Source organism: Schistocerca cancellata, chromosome 1, assembly GCF_023864275.1.
Source record: "Schistocerca cancellata isolate TAMUIC-IGC-003103 chromosome 1, iqSchCanc2.1, whole genome shotgun sequence".
Lineage (NCBI taxonomy): Eukaryota > Metazoa > Arthropoda > Insecta > Orthoptera > Acrididae > Schistocerca > Schistocerca cancellata.
The window spans coordinates 1,131,781,319-1,131,796,111 of NC_064626.1; the positions used below are offsets into that span (position 1 = coordinate 1,131,781,319).

At 37.4% G+C, this 14,793-nt stretch overlaps 1 protein-coding gene across 3 annotated transcripts in view; it reads left to right on the plus strand.

The window, feature by feature from the left end:
- The window catches only part of LOC126092668 (protein kinase C, brain isozyme-like), a 166,864-nt gene that overhangs the window by 125,567 nt on the left and 26,504 nt on the right, over window positions 1-14,793 (plus strand). For all 3 annotated transcript variants that reach the window (XM_049908400.1, XM_049908408.1, XM_049908393.1), the window contains 3 exons: window positions 4,185-4,358; window positions 12,462-12,553; window positions 12,640-12,841. In XM_049908400.1, coding sequence (XP_049764357.1) covers window positions 4,185-4,358; window positions 12,462-12,553; window positions 12,640-12,841 — 468 coding nt within the window. The remainder of the gene's footprint in view (window positions 1-4,184; window positions 4,359-12,461; window positions 12,554-12,639; window positions 12,842-14,793) is intronic.

Genomic DNA, 14,793 nt, shown 5'->3' on the forward strand with positions numbered 1-14,793 from the left:
AGTCTGCACTACACTCAAACCCTACCATCAGCTTGCACCAATGAAATAGGGACTCATATGATTAGGCCACAGTTTTCCAGTCATCTAGGGTCATAAGCACAGATGAGGCACGGCAGGTGATGTGCTGTTAGCAAAGGCACTCGTTTCGGTCATCTGGTTTCGTAGCCCATTAACACCAAATTTCACTGCACTGTCCTAACAGGTATGTTTGCCGTACACCTCACATTGATTTCTGCAATTATTTCATGCATAGTTGCTTGTCTGTTAGCACTGACAACTAGACCCAAATGCCACTGCTGTCTCTCTGTGTTGTTTGTAGTAAGAGGTAATACTAGAAATTTGGTATTCTTGGCACACTCTTGACGGTTTGGACCTCAGAATATTGAATTTCCTAATGATTTTCAAATTGGAAGGCCCCATAGCTCCAACTGTCATTCCGCGTCCTCTTAATTCCCTTCATGTGGTCACAGTGGAAACTTTTTCATGAACCACAGGAGCAGAAATAACAGCTCCACCAATGCACTGCCCTTATATACCTTGTGTACACAGTACCACCGCCATCCTTATATGTGCATATCACTATCCCATGACTTTTGTCAAGTCAGTGTATACTCCACAACACACTGTACAATGCATGGGAGAGAGTACATCGTACCAATATTATCAGTTTTCTGTGCTATTCTTTCAACTTATCATGCAAAAGGGAAAAAGACCCACTGTATGCCTTTGTATGTGCCCTAACCTCGGTTATTACGATCCCTATGCGAGAGACGTGGTGGTGAAAGCATGATGACTACACAGTTTACTTCAGTTACAAGTTCTCTAATTGTACCCAACAGGGCTTCATGAGAACTATGTCATTCTTCTCTCAGTCATTTCCACTGAAATTCCCTGAACATTTTTATTAAACTTTCACACGTTTTGCTATCCTTTCAACGTATCTTTAGATTGCTGAAACAGTATTTACTTGAGCACTGCTTCTGCTATCTGTGGATTTCTGTAGTATCATAATAAGTAAACCAAATTTACCAAATATTATTAACTGTATAATTATGCCACTTTGTATTATTATTTAATTTGATTGTTGTGATTATGTATTCTCATTTAATAACTTCTTTCCTTACAAATTTATTGTGTTACCCATTACTAGTACATCATATGTACAGACAATGCACTAAAAATTGCTATTGGACCAAATAAAAAGTAAATAATACTTGTTCAGATGAACACTACAACTATGTAAACTCTAGTTGTAATACAGTGTGTGTTTCCCAGTCATACTGTCATAACTGGAGATCACTTCAATCATCCAACAGTTGTGTTGCCTGAGGCTTTCCCGGCATACTAGTTGTAAATGTAGTTCTTGGGTGAGACGATGGATGTTGTTGTGAAAATTCCACAATATTTCGGGCTGTGACTGAAGCCTCCTATTTATGACTGTCAGAGAAGAAAGTGCACAGACATGGAATTTTTACGACATCAGATGCCTGAGAACCATTTCTATAAATTGCATCCAACAGTTACTTGATTGGATTTATTTCAGTTTTGTTAGTGATGAGTAGAACAAGACATCATGTAATATACGTTGCCAGAAAAATATTAGTATGCCCATTTAGAGTTTTCCAGTTTACTCAGGATTTACTAAAAGGATTGTAATCTTAGTCTGTGGTCAAAAATACTTATTCACACTGTGTTTCTGTGGAATATGACAAATCCTATCGGAAACAATTCCTGCTTAGGCCAAAAGGCCATAAACTTAGGGGCCAGAACTGTGGAAGGCCAACATATAGAGCATAAATGGCACATGTGTTTAAGACAGCTGAGCAAATCTGCTATTCCAGGACATTATCTAGGTATGGCTCATCCTGTGGCATATTCTAATGTGCAATTTAAAGTATTGGGACAGTATTATTAAGGAAGCTGCTGAGATCAAATTAGTGAGTGACCTTATAAATGGAGATTTGAGTTTTTTGCTTAAATTGTGCGTTGAATCTGTCTCTATCCCTTGTAAAACAACAGAGGGACAGAGGTAATGCCACTTGCTCACCCATTGATAATTAATGTTCACTGTCAGTAACTTTTGACTTTAGTTGTCTGTGTTGGCTTTCTACATATACATTTTAGGGTTCTTATTTGTGTAGCCCCATTTACTGAGGATTTAAATTTTCTTATACACACCTTCCTCATTGCATTTGTGCCTTGAAAATGATGGAGTGTTTCCTGTGGCAAAATATCAACAGTTGTTGAAGATATCACTTGGCTGATTTTCCTTAAGATGCTTGTACTTAGAAAGAATTACTGTCTACTGATAGAAGGTGTAAAACAAAACATAAGCTTGTAATTAGAGAGATGCCGAATGAGCCATGTTTGGCTGTCTATAGGGAAATGCGTGAAGCCTGCCCTATCAAAATCTTACCAAAGAATTGTTCAAAAAACCCAAAGTACATTTGATCAGTTGTAAAGACTGTCAGTGGCACCAAAGTTGAGTTCAACACTCAGGGGTGACATAAGGACTGAAATTAAGATTATCAAACCAAAAACTGAAGTGCTGAACTCCGTTTTCAAATGATCATTTTCAAAGGAAGATCCGGGAGTACTGCTCCAGTTTAATTCTTGCATACATGCAAAGATGAGTGATACAGATATTAGTATAGGTGACATTGAGAAACAGCTGAAACTACTAAACCTGAAAAGACTCCAGAGTCCTATGGAATCCCTGTTATATTTTACACAGTAGGTCAACTGTCCCTCATTTTAGCCATAACATAGTGGAGATACAAAGAAAATATGTCCAATGGTTGTGTGAAAACACAGGTCAGGCTCATATGGAAGAAGGGTAGCACAAGTAATCTAGAAGAGATCATACAATATTTTTGACATCCATCAAACAAAACACTGTGCTTAATGTTTGGAAGAAAGCAGAGGTCACATGCGTCTACACAAAGGGTAGCAGAAGTGATTCACAGATCTACCATTCATTATCATTTACATCCGTCTGTTGTTGAAGTTTCTCAAACAGAATGGTCAACCAACATGGATTATGAAAATATCAGTAATGGGGAACCCAACTGTTCTCACAAGATGTTCTGAAGTATATAAAGTTTGATAATTAGGTGCGTACGTTATTTATATCCTATTAAAGGCATTTGAATCAATATGACACCACCAAATATTAACAGAAATAAGACCATTTGGGGTATCAAATAAAATTTATGACTGGATTGAGAATTTCTTAGTAGGAGGGATACAACATTTTGGATGGAGACTCATTGACAAGTGTAAAAGTGACATCAGACATGCCCCAGAGGAGTAGGTTTGGACCATTGCTGTTTGTGTTGTACTTGTATATTAATGGCAAGGAAAGCAAAATTATTATTAATCTCAGATTCTTGCATATGGTGCAGTTATTTATAACAAAGGACTAGCTGAAGAAAGCTGGACAAATATGCACTCAGATCTTAATAAGACTTCAATGTGATGCAGAGACTGGCCACTTACTTTAAATTTTTGGAAATGTAAAATTTTTCACTTCACAAAAGATAAAACCTAGCATCCTCTTACTAAAATAACAGTGACCCTTGCCTGGAATCAGTCAGTTCATACAAATACCTGGGTGTAACAATTTGAAAGGATTTTGAAATGGAATAATCTCATAGTCTCTGTTGTAGGTAAAGTAGGTGGCATACTTTGTTTCATTGGTAGAATACTTGGGAAAATGCTGACTACAAAGGAGATGGCTTGTAAGATGATGCAATCCATCATAGAATATTACTCAACTGTGGGATACAGACCAATACAATTTATTAGTATCCTCATATTTCATTATATACAAAGACACAGAATTTGTCATAGATAATAATAATACATGAAACAACTGAGAAAGATAGTTATATCAATGAGATGGAAAGATACAATAAAGAAAATTAATTAATTTATAGAATGTGGTTTTTAAAAAGAAGGTTAAAGAAACTTGAGAGTGGTTGGGGGTGAAAAGTCAGTCAGTGGACAACAGATTACTTACCCATATTTTGTATGTTTTATCAATTGTGGTGCCTAATTCTTGAAAAATCTTTGCTCATTTGGTTCATACAATGTAATGCACACATATGCTTGCATGCACTTGCTGAATATTATTTCTTTGTGGAAATGATCAATGAAAGTATAATATGTTTGTTAATTTTTAGGTTATGTTAGCAGAAAGGAAAGGAACAGATGAATTGTATGCAATTAAAATACTGAAGAAAGATATCATCATTCAGGATGACGATGTTGAATGTACAATGGTTGAAAAGCGAGTGCTGGCCTTATCAAGCAAACCACCCTTCCTTGTTCAGCTGCATTCCTGTTTTCAGACTATGGTAAATATTTAATATAATTTCTTATGATATTATTCTGACAGTCACTTAAGTAAATTTCAGAAAAACAAAAAATATTGCAATCTAATAGTTTTACGTGGCTGAAGGACAAGTAAACAGAAATAAAGAACATTCTGTGCTCTTATATGTTTCTTAAATGGGTGTAACATACATAGTCATAATGTATGAAAAATAGTCTTATGGATTTAAATGTAAGTTAACAAGTACTGTTTTCAAATTACATTCTCTGGTATGCACTACTTCATACTTAGTCCATCTATGCCAAGCTGGATCATTCACATTTTTGTTTCCCCATTGATTGATTTGATATTTCTTTAACATTTATTGTTTTAGTTCTCTAGTTTTAATTGATTTTTGGCTATTTTATCCTGTGATTGGCTGCTAGCATTTTTCTCACTGATCATATTGCTTCCAAAGAAATAACAACAATAATAAATTTACTGTGCAGTTGCTTAAGCTCTGATGATAAATACCAATGTTCCGACATAATCTATGACTTCTTCCCTCTAAGAACTCTCTCATTTTGCTGGCTAATGGTAGCAGCTGCTTTGATAGAAGTCAGTGGAAGTGTCTGTTTTGATAGAAGTCAGAAGACGGTGCATGACTTCTGAAGGATATTCATTTGTTTCCAGTCACTACCAACCATAACTGTCAATACTGAGTGAAAAGAGAACTTTCACTGCATGTATCAAGAAATTCAAACCATTTTAAGATCATTTATGTATGCTATATATCTGATATTTAACACTGCATATTATGTCTTGCTCATAGCATGCCTTGATTGATGTGACCATGGGCTGGTGCAACATGAACACCATATTTCTTCTGTATATATATTTGTATATATGTTTATATCTAAAACCAAAGATGATGTAGCTTACCAAACAAAAGTGCTAGCTGTTGATAGACACACAAACAAATGCAAACATACACACAAAATTCAAGCTTTTGCAAGCAACGGTTGCTTCTTCAGGATAGAGGGAAGGAGAGGGAAAGACAAAAGGATGTGGGTTTTAAGGGAGAGGGCAAGGAGTCATTCCAATCCCGGGAGCGGAAAGACTTACCTTAGGGGGAAAAAAGGACAGGTATACACTCGCACGCCTGTCCTTTTTTCCCCCTAAGGTAAGTCTTTCCGTTCCCGGGACTGGAATGACTCCTTGCCCTCTCCCTTAAAACCCACATCCTTTCATCTTTCCCTCTCCTTCCGTCTTTCCTGAAGAAGCAACCGTTGCTTGCGAAAGCTTGAATTTTGTGTGTATGTTTGTGTTTGTTTGTGTGTCTATCAACATGCCAGTGCTTTCATTTGGTAAGTTACATCATTTTTGTTTTTAGATATATTTTTCCCACGTGGAATGTTTCCCTCTATTATATGTATATATGTTTAGTTAGATAATTTTTCCCTGTTTATGTAAGTCCTTTCCGGGAATACTTAGTTAGTATCCAGTAGCGTTTGAACAATATAAAATAACCACCTCAGAATATTGTTTATTTGCATTGCTGTAGCATCAGTCAGAGATAATCAACACTTGCCACACCACCACTAACATCATCCATTGTATTCAGACTTATAAGTTTCAATTAAAAATAATAATTGGTGCAGGAAATCTAAACAAAGCAGTGTTTGCTGACCATTGGCTAATGGTGTTGCTCTGACCAAAATGGCCGTGTTGCTCTGGCCCCTGCTCGTTTAATACAAAACATAAAAAAATACAACTTTTGTAGTTATCTCATGGCTCCAAGTCCTTATCTCCCTGTCACTATCTCTCTCTTCCTCTTTTCATGTTTCATACATACCCTCAGTGTAGTAATTTAAGGTACCTCAGAATTTTCTATTTTATTTTATCAACTAGATGAGTGGCACACACACAATAAAATGAATAAATATCCTTAATTTCTTATCTAAGTTTATGTAAATTTCTTGTCGCTGTAGGCCTTTCCTCTCAAATTTAATTTGTCTGAATGTCAATGTCGGTGCCAGTGCCTTGCTTATTGTACATTAGCTTCAGTTGATATTCGTCACTTTTTATATTCTATGAATATGTATGTGTGTGTGTGTACGAGAGAAGGTCTACTTTGTTTTCTTAAATGGGATGCTATAGTTTGGTACTTATATTCTGATAGTGTCTATTGAGATGACTCCAATGATGTGTAACAGTAAGATCTTTGAAGGTCAGTGAAGGTGAATAGATGACCATTGGTATCAATGCAGCGCTGCAATCTTCTTTTCATGGATTGAGTGGTATTCTGTCTCACATCGGAACTTATCGAAACACATGCTCTGACAATTCTCTCTTGCATATTTTCAGGTGTAGTTGGAATATCTTTACAAAACGTCTTTCATGAATCCCCACAAGAAGAAATCCAGAGGCGTCAAGTCTGGTGAATGAGCCAGCCACGACACACCTCCTCCGTGTCCAATTCAACGATTTGGGAATTGTCTCTGCAACTCATTTCTAGCCATCAGCGAAAAATGTGCCAGACACCTATTGTGTTGATACCACATTCTGTTCCTTGTTCCTACAGGTGTAGGAACTTTTCTTCTAATCACAGACCTAATGTTTCTTGCAGGAATGTGGTGTACTTCTTACCATTAAGATTTCCTTCAATTAAATATGGGTATATAATTCTGTCCTCCAGAATCCCCCACCATACATTCACCGACTATGGTTTTTGGTGTGTAACTTGCCACAGCCAACATGGATTTTCAGTTGCCCTATAATGCATGTTATGCAAATTAACATTTCCATGGTTCATGAATGTAGTCTCATCAGTAAGTAAAATCAAATTAATAAATGTGTCATCCCTCTGAATCTGAAGTTGAGCCCATCGGCAGAATTCAATTTGATGCATACAATGTGTACCGGTTAATTCTTGGTGGAGACTGATATAGTAAGGATGATAATTATGCTGATGCAGAACACTAACAACACTACTCTGGCTCATACCAGATTTCCTTGCGATTTGACGCGAACTAACACAAGGGTCTCAAACCACTGTGGCAAGAGTACCAATTACCATTTCCTCGTTAGTAACTTTCCTTTGCTGGATATGTTTCCGATGCATTAAAGATCCAGTTGTTCTCAATTTATCATTCCCTACACATTGTACATTTAAATATGTGTGAGTACGTTGAGGATATCTTTCAGTGTATAACTCTGTAGCTCTCAATGAATTTCGTTGGCATTCTCTGTAAATGAGAAGCGTATCAACTTGTTCTTGGAAAGAATACATCATTCACATTCACTTGATTCGATGACACTAGTCTTACCATTCCTAGTAGTGTTGTATTGCAAAACTGTCAAATGGTGTTTACATGTCAGTGGCATGTTAGATGGATACACCGTATTCGGCACAATATACGAGAGAGAATTGTCAGAGCGTGTGCTTTGATAAGAGTCAAAGTGGTAAGGAATACCAGTCAATCCATGATGAGAAGATTGCGGTACTGCATTGCAGCCAGTGGTCATCACTTCGAACAATTTGTGTTAATGGACATTCATGCCACCTTTTTGACCTCTGTTGACCTTCAAAGACCTCACTGTTACACATCACTGGATATGTCTCGGTAGCTGCTGTAAGAAAATAAGTACCAAATTATAACATCCCATTTAAAAAAACAAAGTTGACCTTCGTATCTCTGATGTGACCCCACATAGCAATAAAAAACCGAACGTCATTTTATGGCCCCCATTGTCCCATGCATCATTTGTCCCACAAACTTTTCAGCTACTATCATACTTTCAGAGTTATTCTAGGTGGAAATAGTTAGTGACTCAGCCTGTATATGGCCCGCCCGGTTAGTTGTGTGGCCCAACACACGGCTTTCCAGACTGGGAAGGAGCATCTGGTCCCTGGCATGAATCCATCTGGCGCACTTGTGTTAAGGTCTGGTGAGCTGGCCAGTCTGTGGATGGTTTTTAGTCAGTTTCCCATCTGCCTCAGCAAATGTGGGCTGGTTCCCATTATTCCGCCTCAGCTACACTATGTTGGCGATTGCTGCACAAATAAGTTCTCCACTTACACGTACACCACCATTACTCTACCACCAAACATAGGGGTTACACTCATCTGGTGTGAGACGTTCCCAGGAAGGGAGGGAGGGGGGCAGAACTGACACTGAGTGGTTCGGCGTGGGGTGGCGGAGGGGTGAAGTGTACTGCGGTAGTCATCGTGGGGTTGTGGACCACTGCTGTGGCAGGGACGGAGCCTCTCCGTCATTTCTAGGCCCCCGGTTCACATACAATACACCCTGTATATAAAATACCAAAAGTAAACCCTTGATTTCTTGAAGTTTCAAAATCCCAAGTCTAAAACAGCTTCAGATGTGTGATTAATGTATTAAATACTTGATATTAAGCATGTAAGCAATAAAAAGTTTAGAAATGGGTTGAAATTATGTTTAAATTTATTTGTAAGTTGCTAAACACCCTCATTATCAAACACTGAAAGAGTATAATCTGGGTAATTTGTGCTCAGTTTTAATAAAAAGCTAGTATATTACAAATCTCAATGTTTATGACATCGTATCTCCTGAACTATGTGTCATACAATGATATAATTTTGCTGGTACATGCAATGGTATATACGGATACTGTCTGCAAAATGTGTTGCACATAGTGCTAGTAGTGGCATAGTAATAAAGTAAAATGTCATGCCTTGTATGGAAGTTTTACTGCATGAACAACAAAAATGTAGTAAATGATAACTGGATGGGGATGGGGAAAGATGCTAGTGCTGCCCATGGAAGTCTGCAGGGACAGGACAGGGCTGCTAGATGCAGCCTCAGGAAGCTGTTCTAGGATGAGGATGTGGAGAAGAGAAAAGGAATATGTAAGTGCACAGGTGCCATAGAAGGCATATATAGTACAGGAGTGGGAGCATGGAAAGGGGTATGTCAGTGGAGAACAGGGAGAAGTGAAGTTGGATGCCAAGAGGGTTACAAGGAATGAAGGTTTTTATTTATTTTATTTATTTATTGTTCTGTGGGACCAAATTAAGGAGAAGTCTCCATGGTCATGGAAGGAGTCAATACGTGAAATTACGACAGTAGAAATAGATAAAATGAAATGTAAGAAACATATTCAGGCGACAAATCATAAGTTTAAATAAAGAAAATCAACAATGTAACAGTGGAAATTGCTTAATTTTTCAGCTCTTCCAGGAGCTCCTCGACAGAATAGAAGGAGTGAGCCATGAGGAAACTCTTCAGTTGGGACTTAAAAGTGTTTGGGCTACTGCTAAGATTTTTGAGTTCTTGTGGTAGCTTAGTGAAAATGGATGCAGCAGAATACTGCACTCCTTTCTGCACAAGAGTCAAGGAAGTGCATTCCACATGCAGATTTGATTTCTGCCTAGTATTAACTGAGTGAAAGCTGTTAACTCTTGGGAATAAGCTAATATTGCTAACAACAAATGACATTAAAGAAAATATGTACTGTGAGGGCAATGTCAGAATTCTGAGACTATTGAATAGGGGTCGACAAGAGTTTCTTGAACTTACACCACATATAGCTCAAACAGCCCATTTTTGAGCCAAAAATACCCTTTTTGAATCAGAAGAATTACCCCAAAAAATAATACCATACAACATAAGCGTATGGAAATATGCGAAGTAGACTACTTTTCGTGTTGAACTGTCAGTTATTTCAGATACTGTTCTAATGGTAAATAAAGCAGCATTTAGTTTCTGAACAAGATCCTGAACATGGGCTTTCCACAACAGCTTACTATCTATCGAACACCTAGGTACTTGAACTGTTCCATCTCGCTTATAATATTCCCATTCTGTCTGATCAAAATATCGGTTCTTGCTAAATTGTGATTTAGAAACAGTAAAAACTGAGTCTTACTGTAATTTAGCATCAAATCATTTTCCACAAGCCACAAACTTATTTCATGAACTACATTATTTGATACTGTTTGAATATTACACACACAAGTTCCTTCACTACCAAGCTGGTGTCATCAGCAAACAGAAATATTTTTGAATCACCTGTAATACTAGAAGGCATATCATTTATATAAATAAGAAACAGAACTGGCCCCAGCACCGACCCTTGGGGAATGCCCCACTTAACAGTGCCCCATTGGGACTGAACATTACTATCACTCTCAATATTGTGGAGACTTACCTTCTGCTTTCTGCTCTTAAAGTAAGAGGCTAACCAATTGTAAGCTACTCCCCTTACTCCATAGTGGTCCAACTTTTGCAGTAATATTTTGTGGTCAACACGGTCAAAATCCTTCGTTAAATCAAAGAAAACACCTAGCATTTGCAACCTGTTATTTAATCCATCCAAAACCTCACAGAGAAAAGAGAATATAGCATTTTCAGTTGTTAAACTATTTCTAAAACTAAACTGTACATTTGACATCAAATTATGTGAATTTAAATCCTCCAGTAACCTTGTATATACAACCCTCTCGATGACTTTAGCAAACACCGATGGCATAGAAATAGGTCTAAAATTGTCAACATTATCAATGTCTCCCTTTTTATAAAGTGGCTTCACTACCGAGTACTTTAATTGGTCAGGAAACCGACCACTCCTAAAGGAAAAGTTACAGATATGGCTGAGAACTGGGCTAACATACATAGAACAATACTTCAGTATTATGCTAGATACTCCGTCATATCCATGAGAGTTCTTGTTCTTTAGTGATTTAATTATTAACTCAGTCTCCCTCTTGTCAGTATCATGGAAGAGCATTTCAGGTAACAGTCTCAGAACACTTTTTTCTAAGAGCGCTATATGATTCCCTGTTGGGACTAGGTTTCTATTTAGTTCACCTGCTATATTCAGAAAGTGATTTTTAAATACTGTACATATATGCAACTTTTCAGTAACATGGACATTCCTACTATGCACTGATTCTATATCCTCAACCTGTCTCTGCAGACCATCCACTTCCTTTACGACTGACCATATGGTTTTAATTTTATCCTGAGACTTAGCTATTCTATCTGCATACCGCATACATATTATGTTATAGGAAGAGTTTCCACATGCACAATTAAGAAAAGCTGGTGTTTGTGGGAAGAAACCAGATTGCACACTCTTTGAAGTAGTCATTAAAGTGAAGAACATCATGTTGGGCAGCATGTTCAGCAAATGGGTGGTTGAGCTGTTTTGTGGACAGTTTGGCTATTTGTGTAGAAAGACAATTTGTTACTTGTGATGCCAGTGTAGAAAGTGGTTCTGTGGTTGAAGCTTAATTCATAGATCACATGGTTGCTTTCACAGATAACCCTGCTTATGTTGATAATTCTTCCAGGTTATATGGCCATGGTCCATGGAATACTTCTATTCCTAATGTTTCGTCCAATACTACGTTGGACATCGTCAGAGGTATGGCTGGTCCTATTGAGTGCTGCCGACTCAACAGGACCAGCCATACCTCTGAGGATGTCCAATGTAGTATTGGACGAAACGTTAGGAATAGAAGTATTCCATGGACCACGGCCATATAACCCGGAAGAATTATCAACAACAGTACCATCTGGTCGTGAAAGCCTTCAGCCCTGCTTATGTTAGTGTGCCAGAGCAACTGTGTATCCAGGACTGTTAAGCCTGAACATTAGACACAAAATATTTTAACTTCTTATCAGAAAGCACAATTTAAATATAGTGCTAATACTCTCATAATGTGAAATGAGGTCACTTCTATTTTTATAGGAGAGAGGTTGTATTGATATTTAAATAAGTCATAGAATTCAACTTTTGAGGAAAATCAAAATGTGATGAAGCCTGCAAATTCTACAATTTATTCTTGTTACATATGTGACCTGTCATAACTGGAATATCAGTAAAAGTCTTAGAATTTCATGAAACCATTTGCACTAACTCTGGTATAACATTATCACAGACTGGCAAAATTAAAATCATGTAGTAAGACTCACTGAAAGCACAACAAAGAAGTCTGTCTTTAAGCACAACAAACACTTTTCTTATTTTGAACTGCACATAATTCTATCTGATATGCAAATTGATATGCATTAGTGTGGTTGCATTGTATTTTAATGTTAATATGAGTACAGTGTTCACCAAAATACAAATTTAATTAAAATTCATTACTTCATTGCAGGACCGCTTGTATTTTGTGATGGAGTATGTGAATGGAGGAGACTTAATGTTCCAGATACAGCAGTGTGGTAAATTTAAAGAACCTGTTGCTGTGTAAGTTTGATTGCTTTATCAGATTTACTAATAGTATTTCAAACTTCTATAAGATGCTTGCACTGATGAATTTAAATAAATTCTAGGTTTTATGCTGCAGAGATTGCAATAGGACTATTTTTCCTTCATGCTCGAGGAATTGTATACCGAGATTTAAAACTGGACAACGTTCTTCTGGATCAGGATGGACATATTAAGATAGCTGATTTTGGCATGTGCAAAGAAGGTATAACTGGTGACAAGACAACAAAGACATTCTGTGGGACGCCAGACTACATAGCACCAGAGGTAAGGATACTGATGTGTAATATTGACCTGTGTAAACAGCAAATTTATGTTAACCAATATAACAACAATTGATAAAATAGCTACTTCCACATTATTGTCTGTTTATTTCTCTCTTCTGCTTCAAAATAAATGTGCTTTGCTGAAAAAGAAACCAAATTTTCTGCCTATGTATTAGTGTTCCTTTACCGTACCATGTTGATTGTTGGAATAAACCAGATTACCAAATTTAAATTTGTAATTTCTAGAAGTTACAGTCTGCATGATGATTAGATATGATTACCTCTCAAACAGCTTGAAATATAACAAAGACAAGCATTTCCACTTGCCTTGATATTACCCATACGGTAAATAGATATTAATTACTTTTCCTTTTCATGCAAATTATTTTTGAACAACGATTACCTAGTAAACATCAAAATTCTTTCATGGGTTATGTTTTCAAAGTTGTTATTATTCAGGCATTAATTTATACTTTGCTAATGTTTATGGTGCGTTTAATTTGGTTGAGGAGTTTTTATCTTGCAGAAGATGTTGATATTTAAAATGCCATCCTATCATGATTTATAAAAATTGCATTCTCTATAACGAACTTTTGCTGGAACATTGACTTGTACTGATTTATGTATAAAATTTCTTCATTACTGAAATATGTTTGAATGTACCTTTGTGATGAATTGTAAAATTTAGTCAATTGACAAAAACTGTACAGCAATTATTTATGAACTTGTTGTGGCAGATGTCAACACACTCCAATAACAAGTCATCAGCTGATTTGTGTGGTGAAGCTGTCAAAAAGAGTTCATGCCCTGTCCACCAGGAGAACTGTGATTAATGTCACTTTGCTGCAGTGTGACACTCCATGACTGTTTTATCTGACAAAAAAATTTCACTTAGTTACGATCAAGCTTGATTGATATACTTACCTTTTAATGATCATTCTGTCTCATTTCATTATAGGTTTGGATTAGTCTGCTTGGGATTCAGTGACCTGATTTATTCTAAAATAAAAGTTGTTCTTGCTGAATCAGAATTAATATTTTGCATCTGTACTGGCTGAGTTATGAGCACTTCATGTTCTGTTCAGAAGGCTACCAACTTGTCTTGCAACAGTGGTGACCCCAATGTGATAAACCCAGTGACAATAAACTGCAATACAGTTAAATTATAACTGATTTTTCATGAGTCAAGAAGTTTTTGATATGGTAGATGTACCCACTGTATAAAGGCTCTCAGCATGACTACCCCAGCATTATAGTTCAGTTGAGGCAAATTTTTTCTGTGCTGGACTAACAGCAGGCTCCACCAAGTTTGCTACACCACAAAAGTAAAGGACATAATAACCATGCCTCCTGAGATAGAATCATATGGCACAAGACAGAGTTGATCCACAGTGTGTCAGTTTCACAGGAAGAGTGGGGGGGGGGGGGGGGGGGTGAGCACTTATGCAGGAAGACATTGGGGACAGAAAGTCATCTCTGTACCATCAACACCTGTGCAGAAGGGCAATATGTGCACAGTATGGGGTACACTGTTGCACACACTATGGAGCAGCTGGCTGCCATTATAGTGTACCAGACTGAGATGTCACTAAATGCCATGCCAGACCTGGCAGATAGAATCCGGGATGCAGTTGTGCTATCCTCATGCAGTTCAACAGTGGCAGCATGCAGCAGCATATTGACAGTGACACACATGGGTTATGACAGCCTCATGAACAAGGTTGAAGCTCTGAGCAAAAAGATCAGTGAGTTACTCGCTGACTGAAATGCTAGAGGTCTTTTCCAAGGAGGTCTAGAACTAATTCCTCTAAGAAATCTTCAGCAAACAGGCAGTGCAACAGAGCATGAAATTTGTCAGTATCATCAAAAGTTCAGAGACCAGGCATAGAAATGCACTTCACCATCTACTTTCCCAAACAGCAATGGCAGTCAGAAGTAGGCACATTCAGTTAT